Here is a 25697-nt window from a genome sequence, read left to right on the forward strand (position 1 = left end):
GTACTCTCGTGCTCTCTGCGCACAAGAAAATCTATCCAGCGCACAAACAACACCGACATAACATATTAATTAATATCTAATATTAGACTTAGTCTAATTAATTCGCACAATAATATTGTTTTGTTTCTCACTCAGTGAGTGACAGTGTCCACTGTCCAGCCAATGATACGATACGGTTCACTTACGGTACGAAGCCAATCACGGCATTGACGGGGCGTGCGTCTGGAACCTGCCCATATGCGCCGTGCAGGTTAGCTAGCAGGTTAATAGATACTAATACAAACGTCGTATCACTATTACAAACCCCGTATCATGGCGAAACGAAAAGGCAGCGACACATCCACTTGCCAAGACACAGTAAAAAAGAAATGCAATTCTTTTAAGATGGAATGGTTGTCGGACCATGCGACAATAGAAGAAAAAGCTGTGAAATTGGGTGATATTTTTTCTTTTTCAAGTGAGAAAGGTCTACTCTGCAAAATATGCAGAGATGCCAAAGTTGCAAGTGAGTTTTCAGATGGAAAAATGTGGATTGAATGGAAGATGGACTATCTCAGGCGTCACATTCGGCATAAAACTCATTTAAAAGCTGTCGAAATTTTACGAAGAGTCAAGATGGGACAGGGGATTGGTACATTATTGCAGGAGAGCGCAAAAGACCGAGGGAAAAGGAACGAGCTGTCACACAAAACAAAATCGGACCGTGAACAAGTTAAAGTTCTCATTGACAATACTTTACTTGCCATCAAAATGAATGCATCAATGCTGTCAGTTCAAGAAATCCACGATCACATGGCAAAGTATGTGAGTATACCAGAAAGCTGGCGAAGCAAAAACTATGCCTTTGAATTTGTGAACTCAATCAATGAGATAGTGCTGAATGAGACTATGTGCAGTATTAAAAATGCACCCTGGCATACCCTGATAGTAGATGAGAGCACAGACATATCAGTACACAAAATGCTAGTCATATATATTAAATACAGGGAGGAAAATGATGTTAACTACAAAACTGTGTTTGGTGGCATCATCCAGCTGACAGCATGCACTGCTCAGGATATTGTGCAAGGAATAACTCAGTTTTACTCCAAACATGGACTGGACATGCAGAAAATGGTGATGCTGACCTCGGATGGTGCCTCAGTGATGCTAGGAAAACACAACGGAGTTGCAGCTTTGTTAAAGCGCCAAATACCACACTTAACTGAACAACATTGTGTGGCCCACAGAGAGGACTTGGGCATTGATGATGCCTGGAAAAATGTGCGTTCGATGCGAGATGTTGAAACTCTTCTTAGAACCGTCTATTCCACTTTCTCGCGGTCCGCTGTGAAGAGGGGCAAAATGGAGGACCTGGCAAAGATTCTTGATGAAGATGCACTGTCATTCAGGCCTCTGAACGAAGTTCGATGGCTGTCGCGGCACCAAGCTGTCAATGCTGTTCTGAGGAACTACACTGTGCTTACAGAATTCTGTAAAAGAGAAATCACCCATAACAGAGATCCAGTGGCAAGGTACTGCTACAAAAAGCTGAGTAATACAAAATTCAAGGTTACTATCACTGCTCTGGGAGATGTTTTGGGTGAGCTAGCACAACTCTGCCTCACTTTACAAAGACGCAACCTGACTGTGATGGAAGGACACTGCTTTTCTAGAGCAAAAATTGAGAAGTTGCGTTCCCAATACTTGAAGAAGGATGTACAGTGGAGCGACCGTGTCAAAGAGGCAATGGGGACCTCATCAGCTGATGGCAGAAATACTGGTGAGATTATTCTTTTTATTAGTAAGCTGTGTGATCACATGGATGCTCGTTTTCCAGAGGATGAATTAAAGGAATGGTCTGCATTTGATATTGAAACATTGAGCTCAGTTTTGACTATGGATCAGCAGACATTGCCACATTGGCAAAGAAGTATGAGGCCATTCTCCACCACCCACTACAGTCTATGGAGACCATTAACAGTCAGTATGCTGAATTCAAGTACATAATGAAGCAGAAACTTAAACAGAGGTCAATCAGAACATTCTCAGATATGGTTGCTGCAACACTTAGATGTGAGGAGCTAAAGGAGATCTCACAGCTTGTGGATATTTGTGCTACATTTCAAGCTTCCAGTGCCGACTGTGAAAGAGGATTTAGTTTAATGAATCGTATCAAAACAAAATCCAGAAATCGTCTTGAAGTGACACATTTGGATCAGCTGATCCGCATAAAGTCCAAGCAAGAAGCAGACGAAGCCATCAACCTGGACAAAGTGTACAACCATTGGAGAAGTGAGAAGGACAGACGTGAAAAATAAGGTAAAATTTAAGTCAGATTTGTGCATATTCTAGTGACGTTTATTAAGATTTTGTCTTTACGGATATTAATCATTAAATGTTGTTACTATTACATCATTTATGGGTAGTAGAAATGCTAAGAAAAACTGTGTAATTAGATATTTTACAGACAAAGTGTTACAGGAATTTGCACTGCATCACAAGCTACAGCACAAGTCATTGTGCAAAATGTGAATGTTTTAATGTGACCAAAATGTTATGTCTGAAAGGTGTATATGTCTCATATCTTCCAGAACAGGACCCTCAGCCAGGCCAAAGCAGGACTCTTCCCATGGCCAAAGCAGAACTCTCACATACTGTATAACATTTGTACTTCCCATTTTTCAGATTGTTGTCTTTTTTTAAGTGGACCAAATTACTTATTTGAAAATAAAAGGTGCATATCTGATGTTGCTCACAGTAGTCCTCCGTTTGCTCAGGGAGCTTGTGTGTATGCCCCAGATACATGAAAAATTAGAGGGAACATTGACATGCACCTGCTTATGGCAGGTGTGATACTGGTGTGTGCCCGTAGCGAGCAATGATGATGTCGCTCACACTGGTACTCAGTGCGCTCAGGGAGGTTGTCTTTCTGCTCAGACAAACGAAAAATTAGAGGGAACATTGCTGAGGAACTGTGCGGATAAGCTTGGAAGAGTGACTCTGCATATTCTCTACCTCGGTCACAGTCTGCAGAAGTTCCCCATCTTGTGGAAGACTTCCTGTGTGTGGTTCCAGTTTTTGTTTCCATTTTCCAGTTTCCATTTACTTTGATTTGCTTTGTACTTTTTGCTTTTTCTTTGTTGTTGTGCGGCCTTTGCGACTGTACTGTCTAACTTATAACTATGCCTTTTCTTGCTACTGTCACAATGAAATTTCCCGAATACGGGATGAATAAAGTTATCCAATCCAATTACGCGAGAAGCAGTTTTGTGGTCACACAGTCTTAATGTCACCAAAAGCTGATTCCTGTAAATCCAACAAACATCCTGTTTATGTTTCATTAAAATAAGCAACAAAATGACTTTACTTTTGTAATATTATGATTGCAATCTTGTAATGTTATGATATGGCTTCTTTATTTGTCATATTAAAATTTTATTCTAGTAATATTATTTTTTTTCTCTCAGAATGTTACAATGTATAATTTCTAGACACGTAATTTTGTTATTGTTTTTATTTTGTATGTTTTTGTTTTTAGTTAAATTTCCAGGAATCAAAACATACATTCAGCCCAAAAAAAATCAAGACCCAAACACAGCTGTTCATCATTTTGCCAAGGAGCTGGATGCATCATACATTCAAATTGAACGAGTTATTGGAGCAGGTGAGTCTGAAAGTTTTGTGTTTACTGATTGCCACATGCGAGTAAGTCCAGGCTCACTTCCCGCTGGGTGCAGTATGATTGAGTGCGAATGGTCGTCTGTCTCTCTGTGTGGCCTACTGGCGACTGGTTTAGGGCGTAGTCTGCCTTTCGCCCAAAGGCAGCTCGTATAGGCTCCAGCAGCCCCCCGCAGCCTTTACAACAATGCGCAGTAAGATGAATGAATGAAAAATGAATGATTGCCACAGTCCCACTCGGTGGTGGTGTGATTGTGAGCGTGAGTGGTTGTCTCTTTGATTGTGCCCAAAGTTTTCCTGGCAAGCAATTCAGGGTCTCTCCTGCCTACTCCCCACTGTTTGGCTGGGATAGGCTCCAGCACCCTCCGTGACTCTTGTGAGGATAAGCGGTTTGAAAGGTAAATGATTGATTGCCACAGTGCTAGAACCTACCATTATTTTCACATCTTAACCAGGACTTTCAAATATATTTATTGATTTGCCAAAGGGGGTCAATTCTAATTTAAACTACTCCATAGTTTTAAGTGCGAAGATATTTGCTGTTAAAACGTGATGCTTTATCGGTTTTGCAGAAGCTGTCAATGAGTGTAAAATTTAATATGTAACCTGTCATTGTGAAGCATATGATGTCCCTTGGTTTTGTATTATCACCTGACAATTGCCCTCCGATGAGTCATCACCTTATTATGGGGTGGGATTTGTGTGTCCCAATGATCCGAGGAGGTATGTTGTCTGAGGCCTTGTGTGTACGCGCCAAACAGCAGCTCAGAGTACCCACCTTTTTGGAGTCCCTGAAAGGGGTGCTGGAGAGTGCGCCTTGTGGGGACTCCCTCGTTACGCTGGGAGAATTCAATGCTCACGTGGGCAATGACAGTGAGAGCTGGAGGGGCGTGATTGGAAGAACGGCCCCCTTGATCAGAACCCAAACCGTGTTTTATATTTGGACTTCTGCTCTCGCTGTGACTTGACAATAATGAACACCATGTTCAAGTATAAGCATGACCATATATGCAGCTGGCACCCAGTTCGATGATTGACTTTGTGGTCGTGTCATCGGAATTCGGGTCACATGTTTTGGACACTCGGGTGAAGAGAGGAGCGAAGTTGTCAACCAATGTTGTTAAGGAAATTTTGGTCCACCATCCAACGTCTCAGGAGTGGCAAGAGTCTGGTTCGCATAGCTGGCAGTAAGTTGGATCCATTTCCAGTGGGGGTTGGACTCCACCAAGACTGCTCTATTTCACCGATTCTGCTCATAACTTTTATAGTCAGAATATCTAGATGCAGCCGTGGCATTGAGGGAGTCCGGGTTGGTGGCCTCAGTATTTCATCTCTGCTGTTTGCAGATAATGTGGTTATTTTGGCTTCATCAGGCTGCAATCTCCATCTCTCAATGGAACGATTTGCAACCAAGTGTGAAGCGGTTGGTATGAGAATCACTACCTCCAAATCTGACACATAGTCCTTAGTCAGAAAAAGGTGGCCTGCCCTGGCCTGCCGAGTCAGGGACCCTGATGCGGTACTTCCCTAAGTGGAGGTGTTTAAGTATCTCAGGGTCTTGTTCACGAGTGATAGAGGTATGAAGCGGGAGATCGACAGGATCGGTGCGACGTCTTCAGTGATGCGGACTCTGCATCCGTCTGTCTTAGTGAAGGAGGTGAGCCGAAAGAAGCTCTCTACCTACGATCTACCTCAGCTATGGTCACAAACTGTGGGTCATGACCAAAAAAAATAAAAATAAGTTGCTGAAATGTGTTTCCTCTGCAGGGTGTCCAGATTCTCCTTTGGAGATATGGTGAAAAGATTAGTCATCCAGGAGGGGTTCGGAGTAGTTCTGCTGGTCCTCCCAATCGGGAGGAGCCAGATGAGCTGGCTCGGGCATCTAATTAGGACTCCTCTTGGACGCCTCCCTGGTGAGATGTTCCGGGCACATCCCACTGGGAAGAGGCCACGGGGCTGACCCAGAACACGCTTGCGAGACTGTCTCCCGGCTGCCCCGGGAACGCCTTGGAATCAGCCCTACAGAGCTGGGTGAAATGGCTGAGGAGAGGGAACTCTAGGCTTCCCTGCTGAAGATGTTGCCCACGTGACCCGAGCCCATAAGCGGAGGAAGATGAATACTTCACAACTGAGAATAATTTCCCTTCAAGAAAAAATTCCAATCAAAAAGACATTTTTCTGCTTTCTTGTAATTATATATTAGGCTCTAATCAAAAGCACTAATTGAAAATGGCCAAGAGAAATAAATCGGATTTTTGTGACGAGTATTAATAATTGCATATAGGTATTAATTGCAAAGGTCTTAACTAGTCACCGTCTATTTCGCCATGGTGCTCTATTTTTCAACCCTTTCCCCATTATGACGTTATATTAGAGGGTGGCACTGTATTTTTCAACTAGATGGTCAGTATTTTGAGAATATAAATTTTATTAATGAAAAGAGAAAGATATATTTAATCGGCAAAAGGTACGAATACAGGGTTATTACTGTTAGCCATCCTCATCATTGTAATCAACCTCGAGTTGCTGAATAAGTTTGCGTTCAGAGGTAATGTTGGCTTTGGCATGCACCTGCTGGAAAAGTTCCTTTCCAGTCTGAAACCGGCCATCTGACCTGTAACAGTGGATCTTGCAATCCTCAGAGCCATCTAGAGCAGGGGTCTCAAACTCGCGGCCCGCGGGCCAACTGCGGCCCCGGGACGATAATTTGCGGCCCCCGTCTTAATATGAAAGATTAATGTTCGTGCGGCCCGCAAGATTGATATGAATGACACTTGTTGTGTTCGGAGCTGAATGAACCAATCACGGTGAGGTATACGGCTCTGGAGGGCGGGACATCGGCCGGGCTGTCCAGTGCCTCGCTCACTCACTCACTCATTCATTCCTCCAATCAGCTGGGCGGAGGAGAAGCCGTGAAGCCGATCACTCCGCTCGGCGCGCACACTCCTCCGCTGCTCTCAGCATAGAACTGAATGAGGCGCTATGATCCGTGATCCAGCGTGTCAGTGTAGCCATCTCCGTGAGTGAAACGGAGAAACGGAGAGCGAAAGTGCGCATGCGCCACTAACCCACGCGACTGAACATGAAAGATCAACCCGAGACTCATTCCAAGTGGAAAAACATATTACAGAGCCCCAGAGATGTCTCTTTCAAAGCCTGGCATGAAGAGAAAGGTCGGTGATGAGCACAGACAGTTTCAAGAAAAGTGGGGAGTGCAATATTTCTTTGTTGAACACAGGGGCACCCGACGTGTCTCATTTGCACTGAAAAAGTTGCGGTGCACAAGGAATACAATTTGAAACGTCGTTATACTACGAGACATGCTGAGGAGTACGAAAAATACCAGGGAAATGAGAGAGCCAACCAGGTTGCCAGTCTTAAAACATGTCTTCTGAGGCAACAGGATTTCTTCAAGAAGGCTACCAAAGACAGTAATGCAGCAGTCGAAGCTAGCTATGCCGTTTGTGAGTTGATTGCTAAAGCAGGAAAGCCATTCACAGAAGGTGAATTTATCAAAAAGTGCATATTACAGGCTGCACATATTGTCTGTCCAGAAAAGAAAAGTCTGTTCAACCACATCAGCCTTTCTGCCAACACCGTGGCAGAGCGCATTTCTCACCTGTCAAGTGACATTTATGATCAACTGTGTGAGAAAGCACAATGTTTCAGTGTATATTCAGTGGCCCTTGATGAGACCACAGACATCACAGACACTGCCCAGCTCGCAATATATGTCCGTGGTGTTGATGACAATTTTGAAGTAATGGAGGAGTTGCTCACAGTAATTCCAATGCATGGCCAGACCACCGCTAAGGAAATATTTCACCAGCTGTGTGATGCCATTAAGAATGCCGGTTTGCCATGGAAGAGCTTTGTTGGAATAACAACCGATGGAGCCCCATCAATGACAGAGAGGAAGAATGGACTGGTAGCACTTGTTCAAAAAAAACTGGAAGAGGAGGGTGTGGAGGAGGCCATAGCTCTGCACTACATTATCCATCAGCAGGCCCTTTGCAGCAGATGCCTGAAGTTTGACAATGTGATGTCTGTCGTTGTGAAATGCATCAACCAAATCAGATCCAGGGGCTCAAAGCACAGAAGGTTCCGTGCTTTTTTAGAGGAAATGGAGTCAGAATATGGGGATGTGCTCTAGTTCACTGTGGTACGTTGGCTCAGCAGGGGAAATGTGTTGAAGAGATTTTTTGAGTTGAGAGCAGAAGTAAAAGACTTCATGGAGATAGACGGGGTTGCTGTTCCTGTGCTAAGTGATCCCAAATGGCTCATGGACTTGGCTTTTCTTGTTGATATCACACATGAGCTTAATGTACTGAACAAGAAGCTACAAGGCCAGGGGCAACTTGTCAGTGCTGCCTATGACAGCGTGATAGCATTCTGCACTAAACTTGTGTTATGGAAAGCCCAGCTCCCTCAGACAAACCTTTGCCATTTCCCAGCATGCAAGGCTCTCGTGGATGCAGGCACACTATTCAGTGGTGAGAAGTATGTTGAGGCCATTTCGAAGCTACAGGAGGAATTTGATCACAGATTTGCAGACTTCAAGACACATAAAGCCACATTTCAAATTTTTGCTGACCCCTTCTCCTTTGATGTGCAAGATGCCCCTCCTGAGCTTCAAATGGAGCTCATTGACCTGCAGTGCAACTCTGCACTCAAAGCCAAGTTCAGGGAGGTGAGTGGAGAAGCAGACAAGCTTGGGCAATTTTGGAGAGAGTTGACCCACAGCTTCCCTGAACTTTCCCGAATGTTCAAGCGGACCATGTGCCTTTTTGGGAGCACATACTTGTGTGAGAAGCTCTTCTACACCTTGAACTTCAATAAGTCCAAGTACAGGTCCAGACTTACTGATGAGCATCTTCAAGCTCTACTGAGGGTCTCCACTGCTTCCTCCCTCAAGCCAAATATGTCTCAGCTATGTAAGAAGAAGCGCTGCCAGGTCTCTAGCAGCAAGGAGCAGGCAAGAGAAGCCGTGTTCAGAATATTTCATGTTCAATGTTCCATTCAAGTTCAGAAAGTTAAAGGTTAAAGAGCTGTTAATACAGACATTTGAAACGGAATAAAAATAATTCATTTTCTCTACTTAGCCAGCCAATGTATATCTACTGTATGCTCATTATTATTATTATTTTATATTTGTATTACTGATTGATTGATTTTTTTTCATCTTTAAGTTAATTTATTTAATTCATTATTTCTTGTTAAAAAATAAAGATATTTGATAATGTTGGAATGTTTTATCAGCGTTTTTCTTATGGAAATCCTGATGCGGCCCAGTCTCACCCAGACTCGGCCTCTAGTGGCCCCCAGGTAAATTGAGTTTGAGACCCCTGATCTAGAGTGTTGGTCAGTCCGCATCTCTTGGACGACTTGATGATCAGATCCTTTGGCAGTTTATCCCAAGCATCAACTATCCACTTCAAATAAACTTCAATTGTTGGTGCTTGCATGTTGCTGGATTTGGTGTAGCTTTTCTTGCCCTGCAACATCCAATTACCGTAGAACTGTCTGTTCTTAGCTTTAAATTTGGCATTCCAGTAGACATCGTGGTCCTGTATGAACTTGGTGCAGCCTCCTGGAATCACGGCTGTATCAACCTGGAGCTTCTTATATTGCTTCTTGACGTCATCGCTAATATGACATAGATATTTGTTCCAGGCAAGAAGACGCTTCCCAAATACAGTCATAACTCTACTTACTAAATTAATTGGTTAACATTTTGTAAGTAGATGTCAAGTGTACCAATTGACATTTGTGTCAAGAATAAAAAAGAATCGTTTGAAACACTTATTCTTTGGTGAGGGGAGAAAGCGGCACACTTCTTTTCTCTTTCTCCATAATACACGCTGGGATCTCAGCTAACCCTAACCCTCTTCTTCAAGAATAGGAGTGTGCTTAAAGAAAAATAATGTGTGTGTGATGGATTAATCATTAATACAATTTAATCAAACAGGAGACATCTTTAACATACACTGATTACAACTTGCAAGTGAAAATCACTCCCGATTCGTCTTCATCCAGGAGGATTCTGAAAAAGGGTATCCTCCTCTGTCCATTTTGTCGCGCCATACTCAAAACATTTAATGTAATCTGGTTCAAAACAATTGCATAAGCTAACCGAATAACACCATTAAGGTCAAAAAAACAACTGCGAAACCAAAAGCAACTGTGTAAGAATGTGCAGAAGTAAGCATACAATATGACCCGAGCGGATGGGAAACCAAAACAACTGTGTAAGAAATTGCAGAATAAGCATAATACTTTCTTTATAAGGTAAACAAAGCAGCCGTATTTTTAAACAATAATGCGATTATCGCCATTTGCCAGAGTCCAAGTCAAAGCAATTTATGAGTCCCTTGTAGATCAGCATCTTTGGCCTGGAACAAGGTGTTTCTGTTCAGTCAATAGTCCTGAAAACAACTAACTGGCCTCGAAAGCAGCTGTGGGGGAAAGTGTCCTCTTACTTGGTCCCAACATAAAGCACAAATTAATTTATAGCTTTATTACCTATTAAAATGCTTATGAACATATAGAAACATCTCAGAATAAATCCAACAGTGTGTATATGCGAAGTTTCCAAATTGGAGCATCTGGTTTCAATCAAACAGTCTCAGTGTTTTGGGCGAAAAACAATTGTTCTGATCACATCATTTTCAGTAACTGCTTTTCCAATCCTGGACCGCCTCCCAGAATGTCGAAACCCCTTCTCCAGCCTCTCAGGATGTCGAAAGTTATCCAAAGTTCATCGTAGCAGCAGAAAGTTCCTGGCAGGCGAAAGGATTCTTTATCTAAAAATTCTTATAAAACGTGATTTATGGGTGTGTGAGTGTGTGTGGGTGTGTGTATGTTAAGATTCTCGCAATGTAGAGTTGACATTTTTTATGGTGGCCAGAAACGGCTGTCGGATCCTAGCAGACGAGTGAATGCATTTCTTTACCTTCTCGAAGTGTGTAAACGCAATCTTTTATTTGTTAAACACCCTTTTTTCAAAAGAGAATTTTTTTAATAGCGCAACAATTGCCTTTTGGTTCTAAACTTCGCCGGTCCCCCCTGCTTGTGAGTACTAAAGCGTTATTAAGACATTCATATATGGTAGCAAAAGTATGATAAATGATACATATGATGATAATAAACTTAACATTAAAGCAGTACTTTATATGTAAATTGTTTTTTTCGTTCCACGGTCCTCACACAACTACAAACTAAACCCTTTAAAATTGGTGTCCCATTTTTGTATGAAAGAGATAAAGATAGTCAACATAGAGCAGACACGAATGTTTTTAATTGTTCTAATTCACCACCTACACTTACAATAACAAATAGCTATGTAGTATTTATGATCTACAATAAAATGTGACATTATTATGTAAAGTACTGTACGGAGTTCTTACCTTCGAGACAGATGTAGCAGCTAACAGCGGTGTGCGGCGGAGAAGGAGTGAGACTTGACGGCAACACGTTCGGTTCGCTACACTTTTGTGACACTACACAGAACATAACAGAAACTTTAAATTTAACTTAAATTAACTTAGATTACTATACACACATTTGAAATTAAGTTTTAATCATAACGTTGGCAAGCCACCTCAGTCACGCATACAACACAATTTTCTATAATTTCCTGTTTAAAATCGATTGTCATCATGCTATTTTTCTTCTCACTACCTTTCATTGCTCCGGCTTGCTTTGTACCCTGCACATATAGGCTATTGGTGATTAGAAGTTTGTGGAATTGAGCGGTGACGTAATTGAGAAGAATTTAACAGATGAAGGGTAAATTGAAGATGGGGAGGAAGCTATAAAAATGTGTGTGTTCAAAACCAGGTTGCCCCGGTGTATTTGTGATTTGTGCATCGGCCTCACAGCTCTGAGTTCCTGGGTTCCAATCCAGGTCAGTCCACCTTTGTGGAGTTTGCATGTTCTCCCCCAGGCCTGCGTTGGTTTCCTACAGGTTCTCCAGTTTCCTCCAATATTCCAAAAACATGCATTGTAGGCCAATTGGACACTCTAAATTGCCCCTAGGCATGAGTGTGAATGGTTGTCTGTCTCCTCGTGCCCTGTGATCCGCTGGCCACCGATACAGAGTGTCCCCTGCCTCTGGTACTCGGACGTTTGGTCGCCGGACGTCTGGTCGCCGGACGTTTGGTCGCCGGACGTTTGGTCGCCGGACGTTTGGTCGCGGACGTTTGGTAGAACGGACGTTTGGTAGAACGGACGTTTGGTAGAACGGACGTTTGGTAGAACGGACGTTTGGTAGAACGGACGTTTGGTAGAACGGACGTTTGGTAGAACGGACGTTTGGTAGAACGGACGTTTGGTCGCCCGGACTTTTGGTAGAACGGACGTTTGGTCGCCCGGACTTTTGGTAGAACGGACGTTTGGTAGAACAGGTTCAAATTATGACAGAAACAGGGAGAGTTTAATATCTAAATACTGTATTATCTAAATACATCATTTTCTGAACTGCTTCATCTTCATTATGGTCGCAGGGGATGCTGGAGCCAATCCCAGCTGACTTTGGGCCAGAGGCAGGCGTGACCGGACGTTTGGTCGCCGGACGTTTGGTCGCCGGACGTTTGGTCGCCGGACGTTTGGTAGAACGGACGTTTGGTCGCCCGGACTTTTGGTAGAACGGACGTTTGGTCGCCCGGACTTTTGGTAGAACGGACGTTTGGTAGAACAGGTTCAAATTATGACAGAAAGAGGGAGAGTTTAATATCTAAATACTGTATTATCTAAATACTGTATTATGACAGACAGAGATAGTTTAATATCTAAATACTGTATTATAGTGTTGAAACTAGCTCTCAAAATTATATTCATGAGAGAGTTTAATATCTAAATACTGTTGAAACCAGCTCTCAAAATTATATTCATGAGAGTTTAATATCTAAATACTGTTGAAACCAGCTCTCAAAATTATATTCACGAGAGAGTGTAATATCTAAATATCTACTGTTGAAACCAGCTCTCAAAATTATATTCATGAGAGAAAGTTTAATATCTAAATAATGTTGAAACCAGCTCTCAAAATTATATTCATGAGAGTGTAATATCAATTATATTAATGAGTGTAATATCTAAATATCTACTGTTGAAACCAGCTCTCGAAATTATATTCATGAGAGAGTTTAATATCTAAATATCTAATATCAAAATATCAATAAGAGCACTCATTTAACACATCGGCTGCTGCCATTGACTGTCATAGGCGTCCAATGAACATAGATATTTAGATATTACACTCATGAATATAATAGATACAGTGGTACCTCAAGATACGGGCTTAATCCGTTCCGGAACTGAGCTCGTATGACGAGATTCTCGTAACTCGAGCGGACGTTTTCCATTGAAATGAATGGAAAACAAATTAATTCGTTCCAGCCCTCTGAAAAAACACCAAAAACAGGATATTGGATTGGATTTTTTTTATTTCTTCTAATTCGCCATCTATTAACAAAGTAATACATAACCTGTGGTTTAATAGTAATAAAATGTGTTTAATCTAACTAAAATTGGGCAGATTTCGCCGACAGGAGACAGAGACGTTTGGGGGCGTGGGCGGGGGGTTCCTTTTTTTTCCCACGACAACGCACTCGTAAACGGAACAAACAAATTTAAATTAACTTGGATTAATATATTCAGACACTCAAACATACGTTTAATGTAACTTTACACAAAACTGAATTCTAATTTTGTTGTAATCTTTTGTTACCTTTGTTTTTCGGGTTGGCGGTTTGCCACGCCTCCGCCCTCACGTTCGCTATCGATGGACTGTTTGCTGTTGTATTGCCTTGAAAATATTCCCAAAATGATGCACACAAATGTCCTCACAATAGGATAACGCACGACCACTTGCCAACGAGAAATAGTCTTTAAGGAACGATCGCGGGACCTTTCCTAAGAAAGAATAACAGGAAATGACATTGTTGAGCTTCCCACGTAGTGATTGTGGGTAATGAAGTTTTATTCTGAGAAAGGTTGCCATTGCCTATGGGTAATGTGTGCAGGAGTATACTTCATTACCCAGAAAGCCCTCTTTTTGCATGCGCGTTGTGCGTTTCCTGGTCGTATGAGAAACTCGTCTGAATTAATTAGTTCCGTGCTCGGAAATATTGTTATACACGAAAGATATGCAAAAAAGACCTGGCTTGGTCGCATCACGAAATTTTGACCGCATAACGGGCGAATTATTCGATCAAAATTTCCCCTGTAAGACGAGCATTTTGTATGACGAGCGGTCATATGACGAGGTACCACTGTATTACACTCTCATGAATATAATTTTGAGAGCTGGTTTCAACAGTATTTAGCAGTGGCGGGCCGTCAGGGCCTTCAAGGCCTTCTCTGCTGGCCTAAGAAATATCTGAATCATATTATATTTTGTCCATCAATACTTATTATTCCAAATGGTCTGTTAGCTTCCTTTCATTGCCTTTCCCCCTGGTTGCACTGCTTCCAGATGTGTGTTTTCATATTGAAGCATTTAACCAATCACATTTCAGCCATTATTTGTTGCCAGATCAGATCTGCCTCAAAGCCTTCACAATCAGTTCTTGCGGGCTCTGCTGCATTAAACTAGACTGTTGCTTTTAACCAATCAGATTTCGAGTTGGCAACCCCACAATGATTTTTCATAGGCGTTAGCATTTTGCTGGCTGGGACATGTCATTGCTTTCACAAACTATGATTGGCTAGTAGGCGGGCCAAAGCAGTACCAGGCAGCCGAGATCGCAAACTCCACCCACTATGGCCGACAGAAGCAAAAACAAATTGATTCTGTTTGCTCACAAAGCTATTTTCCAGACGGATTTTTCCAGAAAAAAATGAAGAAATATTGGCCCACCATAAAGAAAGGGCGGTCAACTCCGAAGCTAGCAAGCCTGTTACAGCTGGGAAAATGGTGTGTGGGGCACTTTCAGCGCGCTAACTTAGCTCCACAAGCAAATAGTATATTGTTGTTTTGATTTAAAGCCATTTTCAAAACGGACTATGCCGGAAATATGACAGGACAGGCTCGACTTTCATCATTAGCTTCGATGGCGATAGGAAAGAAGGAAGAAAGAAAGGAGGATGGATATTGTGTAAAAAGGATTTTTGGTGAGTAAAATATGGCCATATTCCTACTGTACTCACACCTGTACATGTCTACTACCCATAAATGATCTGGTCAAAATAAAATTTAATGATTAATATCTATGAGTAAAACATAATAAATGTCACTAGAATATTCACAAATCTGACTTAAATTTTACCTTATTTTTCACGTCTGTCCTTCTCACTTCTCATTCAAATGACTTGTCTGCTAAATGTGTCACTTGAGATAGTCAAGCCTCCATGTGCAATATTTTTTCATTGGAAAACTCGCTTACAACTTTAGGTTTGCTGCATGTTTTTCAGAGGAGAGCTTTCTCACCCAATTTCATCGATTGTTCTTCAAATTGCACATATTCCGACAGCCATTCCATCTTAAAATACCGTATTTACTCGCATATAAACCACCCCCGCATATAAGCCGCACCCTGAAAATTGCCTTGACATTTTAGAATTTTACAATTTCTCGCGTATAAGCCGCCCCCCCCCCCCCCCCTGATTCCTAATTTTCACCTCCATATTCATGGTTTTAATAGGGAGTACAAATGTGTTGCTTCGAAGGCAAAATCTTAAGAAAAATCATCACAAGTGGTATCTCTGAGATACTGTATGAATCAAAAGCACATTATTAGGGACAATATCATAAGGAAGTTAATATGCCCGTCTTTGTAAATGCAAAACATCAATTCATATTCAAATTGAAAAAAGAAATAAGTCTACCTTGATGAGAACCTGATGCTTTCTAATTACAGTGGTACCTCGAGATACGATCTTAATTCGTTCCGGGATTGAGCTCGGAAATGGCAAGACGTAGTGCATCTAGGCACTTTATATGATATATAAAGCCCATTCTCCATCTGTTGTATATCCCTTCTTTGACACTGAGAGAAGCGGTGCCCTGACTTCCACCATTTTTCATCGCCATTTTACATCTGTCTTCCGCTTGCGAGTTTCAGCATTGATTTTGACATTTTTATGAACGTGATGTAGTGAAGCTGCAAAGTGTTGAAGGATCACAGTATATGACTGATTGATCATGCTCATTACCATCTCTTGATTCACACCAACACAGTCACTATCAAAGTCAGTCCTTTGGGTTTCAGTTTCATAATTTTTATTAAAGCTTCAAATTTAAGAATGAAATCAAGTGGTCTTTCATTTTTATTTTTGTGTGTTAGATATTTTGACCAACTTTTATAAAAACACATTAATTTATCCTTTTTCTTGACTTTTACGCCATACAGGACAGTTTGGAGAGGTATGCTGTGGGAGGTTGAAAATACCTGGAAGAGGGGATGCTTCAGTCGCTATCAAAACTTTGAAAGTTGATAGCACACAAAAGCAGCATTGGGACTTCCTGTGTGAGGCCAGCATTATAGGACAGTTCAACCACCCAAATGTTGTGCATCTGGAGGGAATAGTGACAAGAGGTAACAGTTTCTGTATTGCATGATACCATATTCAGGGCTGCCAACTAATCCGGAATGCAACGTAAACTCCGGGACTCCGGGCAAGCTCCCAAAACTCAAGAAATCCCCAAAAATATCCACCTAAATTTTTGGGGGGACGCAAACATTTCTGAAAACTACCAAATTGCCAATTAAAAAGCCTTGAAATTCACATCATCGCTATGCCTTCCGCCATCTTAATTCAACTGTCCTATAAACCGGAAGAATTTGGTAACACGAGTGCATTGTGAATCATCCGAGTTACAAGTTCTGACGAATGATTCGTCTTGTGCGACTTCAGCGTGACACATGTTGGGATTACTGACTGTAAAACGCAAGTAAAAGGACCCAAACACAAAGATACACTTATTTTCATTATGCTGTACTTTTTCAATAGTTTGCAAAACCACAATATTTCAATTACCGTATCTTCACGACTATAAGGCCCACTTAAAAGTCTTAAATTTTCTCCAAAATAGACAGGGCGCCTTATTATCCAGTGTGCCTTATATATGGACCAATATTAAAATTATCACGATAAAATTAAATAAATCAGTCGATAGGGTACACCATCCTCTACAGGTCTCGCAACTACGGTAAGCAACCTGCGACTTCATTTTCCCCCATGCGCGGTTCAAGCTGGGATATGTAGTTCTTTTGTCAATACACCCAGTATGACGGCGTGCACACTAATTTGGTGCTCGCCGTCATTCCGGGTGGATTGACAAAAGAACTCCAGCTGCTAGATTGGCGTCAACAGAGAATTCAAAGCTAGACTGCGAACTCTATATAAATATATATATATAAATATATATATATATATATATATATATATATATATATATATATATATATATATAAATATATATATATATATATATATATATATATATATATATATATATATATATATATATATATATATATATATATATATAGTTGCAAGTGCCGTAGTTGCGATAGCTGTTGTGGCTCAATATTGATCCATATATAATATATAAATACAACAAACATTATATTCTAATGTTATAATTATATCTGAAAACAGTGGCGGGCCGTCAGGGCCTTCAAGGCCTTCTCTGCTGGCCTAAGAAATATCTGAATCATATTATATTTTGTCCATCAATACTTATTATTCCAAAGGGTCTGTTAGCTTCCTTTCATTGCTTTTCCCCCTGGCTGCACTGCTTCCAGATATGTGTTTTCATATTGAAGCATTTAACCAATCACATTTAAGCCATTATTTGTTGCCAGATCAGATCTGCCTCAAAGCCTTCACAATCAGTTCTTGCGGGCTCTGCTGCATTAAACTAGACTGTTGCTTTTAACCAATCAGATTTCAAGTTGGCAACCCCACAATGATTTTTCATAGGCGTTAGCATTTTGCTGGCTGGGACATGTCATTGCTTTCACAAACTATGATTGGCTAGTAGGCGGGCCAAAGCAGCCAGAGATCGCAAACTCCACCCACATGCCCGACAGTGGCAAAAATAAATGAATTCTGTTGCAGATTTCTCTCACAAAGCTATTTTCCAGACGGACTTTTCCAGAAAAAAAATGGACATCATTAAGAAAGGGCGGTCAACTCCGAAGCTAGCAAGCCTGTTACAGCCGGGAATATGGTGTGTGCAGCACTTTCAGTGTGCTAATTTAGCTCCACAAGCAAATAGTATATTGTTGTTTTGATTTAAAGCCATTTTCAAAACGGACTATGCCAGAAATATGACAGGACAGGCTCGACTTTCATCATTAGCTTCGATGGGGATAGGAAAGAAGGAAGAAAGAAAGGAGGATGGATATTGTGTAAAAAGGATTTTTGGTGAGTAAAATATGGCCATATTCCTAAATAATATTTCAATTGTGGGCCAAGTTCTAATATCTGAAAAGTTCCAGTGTATGTATTTAAGCTCCAGTGTTTGTATTTAATCACAAAATGCTGCTAGGAAGTGGATTTTACCCCAGTTTAATTTTTGGCGTTTCACCATTGACGTCCATCGCTGTCTTCCCGGGAAAAATCACCCCCCTGGCCTTGTTGTAATGTCTCAAAAGCTCCAGTATTTGTATTCAATCAATAAATGATGCTAGGAAGTGGATTTTACCTAATTTTAGTATTTTAGTGCATTTTTTGTCATTTCACGTATGGACGTATCGACGTTCATCGCTGTCTTTTTACCGGGGAAATGATACTCCGGGCCCGGTTCTGATGTCTAAAAAGCTCCAGTATTTGTATTTAATCATGAAATGCTGCTAGGAAGTGGATTTTACCCCATTTTTGTGCATTAATTGATTGATTATTTTTTATGTGTTGCAGCTGTAGCTGCAGTAGAGGTTTTATAGCCATAAAATAGTTTTTGAGGGTTGGATTGATACGTTGAAGGCGCTACCAGAAAATGCACCGCCCGCCACTGTCTGAAAATCCGTCGGCCGAGTGGTTAGCGAGTTGGACCGGTAACCTTCCTTGCCTCGATCTTTTTTTGCTGTTTCATCACCTGATCGACAGTAATCCAGAGACCGGTGGAAGAGGGGGAGGAAGAGGAGGAGGAGAAAGACGGGGGAGAGTTGCTTCTGGTCTGGGGTGTCAGGGGAGTGGGAGCAGAACTGAATCTGTTAACGAACTGATTCAGTTCATTGGCCCACTCCCTGTCTCCGGACTCCGGGTCTCTCTCACTGTTGCCTCCATGGCCCGAAATGGTCCTCAAGCTCCTCCAGACAGACCTCTTTGGTGTTTCCTCTCTGGAGTTGGTTCTCTAGCTTCCTCCTGTAGATGGTCTTTCCCTTCCCTATCTCTCTCTTCAGCTCCTTCTGGACCATTTTCAGACTCTCTTTCTCCCCAGACCTAAAAGCCCTCTTCTTGTTCAGGAGGGACCTTAGATCCCTGGTGACCCACGGCTTATTGTTGGAGAAACAATGGACCTTCTTGGAGGGTACAGTGTTCTCAACACAGAAGTTAATATAATCTGTGATGCAGTGGGTCAAGCTGTCAATGTCTTTCCCATGTGAATTGCACAGCACCTCCCAGTCAGTGGTCTCAAAACAGTCCCTCAGTGCCATGCTGGTCTCCTTGGTCCATCTTTGTATGATCGTCGTGGTAGGTTTTATTTTTACCTCACCATAGCGATGTAGGTAGGCAGGGGGACTGAGCTGTATGCCTCCTTTGTGTTGGCATACAGCAGGTCCAGAGTTTTTTGTTCAGTGGTGTAGCACTTCACATACTGAGTGAAGGTGGGGAGAGTAGAAGCCAAGGAAGCATGGTTAAAATCACCGGAGATAAGAAGGAGAGACGGGGTGTGACGTCTGCAGCCGCGACACAGTAGCGTGAAGCAGCTCGCGAGCGACTGCCGCATCGGCGGAAGGAGGTATATACACAGTTATTACGATAACGTGCGAGAACTCCCGGGGGATGTAAAACGGCCTGATGCTAACACCTACTAGCTCAATATCTCGAGTGCAAAGTTGCTCCTTCACCGTTATATGCCCGGGGCTACACCATTAATAAAAACAGCTAGTCCCCGACCTTTCTTGCTACAGCTCTCCTCAGCATTTCTGTCCGCCCTCACCGGCTGAAAACCATGCAAGGAGACGAGAGAGTCTGGTGTTAGTTCATTCAGCCAGGTCTCCATGAAGCACATAATACAGATTTTCCGATATTGTTGTTGTAGTTTGGTAAGCGAGCGCCGTTAGCTCTTCCATCTTATTGGGGAAAGATATTACGTTCCCCATAATAATAGATGGAAGGCTGGGTCTGAAGCGTCACTTTCTCTCCTGCCATTTTCGTCCAGCTCTGCATCCTCTTCTCTTCCTCTTTATTTCCGCGGGGAGGTCCAGGGGCATCCAGGTGTTGCGTAGCGCTAACAGCTGATCCTTTGTGTAAAACAGCGGAGGCATGGCTGAATGGGTCAAAAATGTAATGTCCAGAATTTGCAAAGATAAACTAAACTAATAGATCAAGGACTGCCTCTCCCACAACTTGAGTCTTGAAGTAGAGTCTTGAAAGTAAAGTTGTAAAACATTAAAGTATGGAGTATAAAATATAAAGTAAGTAACAAGTAAAATCTTAGACAATAAAACGTAAAAATAAAGGATAAAAAGCTGTAAATAAGCTGTAAAAACACAGAATACTAGTGAGGACTTAGGGAGCTACTGCAACTGGCTGCCGCTTGAACGGCGCCTATGATGACATTCCACTGCGGCTTTCAGGGCGATCTTCCTGCTTCTCCAAACGCAACGACCCAGCTCAGTCACGCGTACACTACTCATGTTTTTCGATTATTTCGTGGTTAATATCGATTGTCATCATACGCCTTCGCACTACACTTCATTGCACTGGCTTGCTTTGGATCCATTGTGTTTACCTTAATTCTGCACTGACTAATAAAAAAACGGGGAAAAATGCAACGCTCCGCCCAGTGCTCGTAGATATCTTTGCACGAGGGAGATGCGGCGAGAGACACAGTGCAGTGGTATCATAAAGCAGCCTCTCGCTCCCTGGCGAACTGGCTGTCTCAAATGCTCGTATTTCAAAATTTGTCTCGTATCTCAAGGTAAATATTTGCTTGGAATTTTACTCGCATCTCATGTTATTATTGCACCCAGAGACTTGGTGAACACTAGAGCGCTATGGACACTTCCTGGTTGTATTGCTCACGTTATTTCCTTTTTGAATTTGTCTACGTGGAGGCAACACCCTTTTGGGACACAGAAAGGAAATGATTGTACATTTGTGGTTATGAAATAAAACAAAATTCATTGATTCAATGATTTTTTTTTTTTATTTCTTGTTTGAAAGTGCCAACTATGCAGTAATATGAACCATCAAAAGATTCGGGATATTTGGACACTAGAACCAATATAGCCGCTACAACATCTTGTAATTTCTGTCATTAAAAGGCATCAGGTTTTCTTCAAAATTGTGAATCACTGGGCTTCTTTTACGAGAGAAATTGTAAAATTCAACGATTTTAAGGCAATTTTAAGGGTGCGGCTTATACGCGGTTTATATGTGAGAAAATAGGGTACCCATTTTTTTGTCCTAGGAGCGTTTGAAGAAGAGTGCCTCTTCTGGGTACTTTTATGTCCACAGTGGGAATGATCGTGAGACCTGGAAAAGTCGGATTGGTCACCATCCGTGGTTCAAACTACAGCCTTTGCAAATACCGTAATTACTCGAATATAACGCGCACTCGAAAATAACACGCAGGTAATTTTGGGCCAAAAAAATCTGGAAAAACGCAGTACTCGAATATAGTGCGCACCTAAAATTTCCCGCTGACGAAAATCAGAAATCTTACCTTTTTTTCTTCGTTTCACGATTGTTTTGTTCAAAACCGGATAGAGAAATCTTCAGGTACGAGCGTGTCGAGTGTCGTGCAGTTGTTGGAGTTATGCGTTTGAATTTTAGGGCAATAGATGATACACTGAGTTGACAAACATATCATGTAGACATGTTATGTTGCAATACCTTTTAGACTTCCTTGAACATTGACTACATTTCAATTGACAATACCATGTTTTAATTCAAATATCTATTGTCATTCTCAAACAAGAAAAGGAACATACAAATTGAATAAATAAATGATTTGAAGATATGCACAATGGAAAAGACTATCACATGTAACAAGGGAATGTACTGCCCCCCGCTGGACATATTTCTAAATACAAGTACGTACTACACTACAATGTAGTATTCTACTTTCCAGCTTATTAATGCAGGATTGTGATGTTTGTGAGGCTTGACGATCTTTAATATGCGTGTATTTTGAATTCAAAGTTGGAAATTGCACAATGTCCGTGCGTCAAAGTGAGTTTGACAATGCTTTTTTCGATCGAAAATTTGTAATTTATTTTAGTTATTGATTATAACACGCACCCCCAACTATTGGAATTAATTATATAGCAAAAATATGCATGTTATATTCGAGTAATTACGGTAAGTATTTAGTCAACCACCAATTGTGCAAGTTCTCCTACTTGAAAAGATTAGAGAGGCCTGTAATTGTCAACATGGTTAAACCTCAACCATGAGAGACAGAACGTTGAAAAAAAAATCACGTTTTGATTTTTAAACAATTTATTTCCAAATTAGAGTGGAAATAAGTATTTGGTCACCTAGAAACAAGCAAGATTTCTGGCTGTCAAAGAGGTCTAACTTCTTCCAACGAGGTCTAACGAGGTCTCCACTCGTTACCTCTATTAATAGCATCCGTTTTAACTCATCGGTATCAAAGACACCTGTTCACAACCTCAGTCTCTCACACTCCAAACTCCACTATGCCCAAGACCAAAGAACTGTCGAAGGACACCAGAGACAAAATTGTAGACCTGCACCAGGTTGGGAAGACTGAATCTGCAATAGGTAAAACGCTTGGTGTAAAGAAATCAACTGTGGGAGCAATTTTTAGAAAATACAAAAGACATACAAGACCACTGATAATCTCCCTCGATCTGGGGCTCCATGCAAGATCTCACCCTGTGGCGTCAAAATGAAAACAAGAACGGTGAATAAAAATCCCACAACCACACGGAGGGATCTAGGTGAATGACCTACACCTACAGAGAGCTGGAACCACAGTAACAAAGGCTACTATCAGTAACACAATGCGCCGCCAGGGACTCAAATCCTGCACTGCCACATGTGTGGCCAGGCCCGTCTGCGGTTCACTAGAGAGCATTTGGATGATCCAGAAGAGGACTGGGAGAATGTGTTATGGTCAGATGAAACCAGAATAGAATGTTTTGGTAGAAACAGGTTCTCGTGTTTGGAGGAGAAAGAATACTGAATTGCATCCAAAGAACACCATAGCCACTGTGAAAAATGGGGTGGAAACATCATGCTTTGGGGCTGTTTTTCTGCAAAAGGACCAGGACCACTGATCTGTGTAAAGGAAATAATGAATGGGGCCATGTATCGAGAGATTTTGAGTGAAAATCTCCTTCCATCAGCAAGGACATTGAAGATGAGACAGGGCTAGGTCTTTCAGCATGACAATGATCCCAAACACACAGCCAGGGCAACAAAGGAGTGGCTTTGTAAGACGCATTTTAAGGTACTGGAGTGGCCTAGCCAGTCTCCAGATGTCAACCCCATAGAAAATCTGTGGAGGTTGTTGAAAGTCCGTGTTGCCCAACGACAGCCCCAAAACATAACTGCTCTAGAGGAGATCTGCATGAAGAAATGGGCCAAAATCCCAGCAAGTGTGTGAAAAGCTTGTGAAGAGTTACAGAAAACGTTTGGCCTCCGTTATTGCCAACAAAGGGTACATAAGAAAGTATTGAGATGAACTTTTGGTATTGACCAAATACGTATTTTCCACCATGATTTGCAAATAAATTCTTTAAAAATCAAACAATGTGATCTTCTCTTTTTTTCCCACATTCTGTCTCTCATGGTTGAGGTTTACCCATGTTGACAATTACAGGCCTCTCTAATCTTTTCAAGTAGGATAACTTGCACAATTGGTGGCTGACTAAATACATATTTGCCCCACTGTAGCTGTTTGCAATCCCTTAATGCCTTCCTCTTCCTCTGCATCATACATTGCTTGCTGAATTTAAAATAAAGACCGTTACCAACCAAGCATGATTTCCAGGGGCCCACTATCGGATACAAACCACCACTGTGAGATTTTCGAACAATTGAGACTGATTTCTTAATGTCCCCTTGAATTCATGCATTATATCATCATTCATTTAGACATTCATTTTTATCACAATTCATTATCAGAGGGTGTTTCGGCCTATCTCAGGTGACAGGTCAAAGCAGACTACACCCTGAACTAGTCACAGTCAGTTAACGGGGACAGACATACACTCGCAAACACATTCACAACTATAACGAATTCTGAGGATTTATTTAATCATTTTTCTTATATTCATGTATTAGACAACCCCCCCCCCCCCCCCCCCCCCGCCTAAATTCTGGTGATAAATGTGCTTGAGAAATCTTGTTGATTGTTTTTTATTTTACAATGATTTGGCTAAAATCATTGCCCTCTTTTTGCAGGGAAACCTGTAATGATTGTTGTAGAGTTCATGGAGAATGGGTCATTAGATGCTTTTCTAAGAGTGAGTATCAAGAGGATTTCAAAATAGAATGGAGTCACTATTTTCTTACTGCTCATCTTTCGCTGCACAGGTACGTGTTGGTCAGTTCACAGTCATTCAGTTGGTTGGAATGCTGCGGGGCATAGGAGCAGGAATGAAATACCTTGCTGAGCTGAGATATGTTCATCGAGATCTAGCTGCTCACAACATCCTGGTCAACAGCAATTTTGTATGTAAAGTGTCTTCCTTTGACCAGTCCAGGATAATAAATGACGATCCTGTCTATTCCACAACTGTGAGTCAGTTAAACCACTCCTCTCTCTCTCTCTCTCTCTCTGTACCGTATTTTCATGACTATAAGGCGCACTAAAAAGTCTTAAATTTTCTCCAAAACAGACAGGGCGCCTTCTAATGCGGAGCGCCGTGTGTATGCTCCGAGCTCGCTCCAAAGCCTGACTGAGAGCACTTCCGGCCGACACGCTTCTTATATAGAGAAAAGGCGGACGTGGGTGGGGTCAGGCATGCGGAGGGGGTGTGTTTAAGAAGACGCTTTTGCTGTCGTTCTTGGTTGCCATGCTAATGGACAGAAACTACCACCTATGGTGATTTTTAAGCGAAAGACGCTGCCGAAAGAAAAGTTTCCAGCCGGCGTCATTGTGATGGCAAACCAAAAGGGCTGGATGGACGAGGAGAAAATGAGAGATTGGCTACGTGAGGTGTATGTTAAGAGACCGGATGGCTCGCCATCACTTTTGATTTGCGACTCCATGTGTGCCCATCTCACAGCAGCGGTGAAAAACAAAGTCACGAAAATGAACTCTGAGCTTGCCGTCATTCCCGGAGGCTTAACTAAAGAACTCCAACCGCTGGATATCGGCATCAACCGGGCGTTCAAAGCAAAGTTGCGAGCGGCATGGGAACAATGGATGATTGGTGACAAACACAGCTTTACGAAGAGTAGGAGGCAGCGCCGGGCTAGTTACGCCACTATTTGCCAATGGATTGTGGCTGCTTGGACTAACGTGTCTGCTTGCACTGTTGTTCGAGTTTTTGCCAAAGCCGGTATCATTTCTGTGGAGCCACATGGCAATGTGAGTGACTCTGACAACGAAGAGAGGGAACCCGGCGTTTTTGATGAATCATTTGCACAATTGTTAAATTCGGACACGGAAAATGAGGACTTTAATGGATTTGTGGGTGATGCTTGATCAAAAAACGTGAGTACATTGTAAAATGGCTAAATAAAGTACAACCAAACTCAGTTTTGCTTCCGTTGCCTTTTTAAAAACGTGTTTTTAGCGTGTGTCCGTATGTTTAAGCTGGTGTATGTTTTGCCATGCCTGGCTGTGTGTATTAGTCCGGTGGGCCTTGTGTGTGTGTCAAACACAGAAATAGCACTTGTTACTGAGACTGTGCCTTTAAATGTGGTGCGCCATATAG

At 41.9% G+C, this 25697-nt stretch overlaps 1 protein-coding gene and 1 long non-coding RNA gene across 11 annotated transcripts in view; one reads left to right on the plus strand and one right to left on the minus strand.

The window, feature by feature from the left end:
* Positions 1-25697, plus strand: part of epha7 (eph receptor A7) — a 129903-nt gene that overhangs the window by 86762 nt on the left and 17444 nt on the right. For 5 of the 10 annotated variants that reach the window (XM_077587749.1, XM_077587751.1, XM_077587748.1 and 2 more), the window contains 4 exons: positions 3521-3646; positions 16014-16199; positions 24217-24278; positions 24349-24552. In XM_077587749.1, the coding sequence (XP_077443875.1) occupies positions 3521-3646; positions 16014-16199; positions 24217-24278; positions 24349-24552 (578 nt within the window). Of the gene's footprint in view, positions 1-3520; positions 3647-5427; positions 5539-16013; positions 16200-24216; positions 24279-24348; positions 24553-24653; positions 25499-25697 lie in introns of those variants that run through there. The other 5 variants (XM_077587754.1, XM_077587756.1, XM_077587753.1 and 2 more) reach the window with 4 other exon arrangements.
* Positions 9593-11157, minus strand: LOC144064887 (uncharacterized). The gene is made up of 2 exons (XR_013296919.1): positions 11067-11157; positions 9593-10439 (listed from the first exon to the last, which is right to left on the minus strand). It is a non-coding gene; the product is annotated as an uncharacterized LOC144064887 (long non-coding RNA).

The sequence above is a fragment of the Stigmatopora argus genome, chromosome 19 (assembly GCF_051989625.1).
Source record: "Stigmatopora argus isolate UIUO_Sarg chromosome 19, RoL_Sarg_1.0, whole genome shotgun sequence".
Lineage (NCBI taxonomy): Eukaryota > Metazoa > Chordata > Actinopteri > Syngnathiformes > Syngnathidae > Stigmatopora > Stigmatopora argus.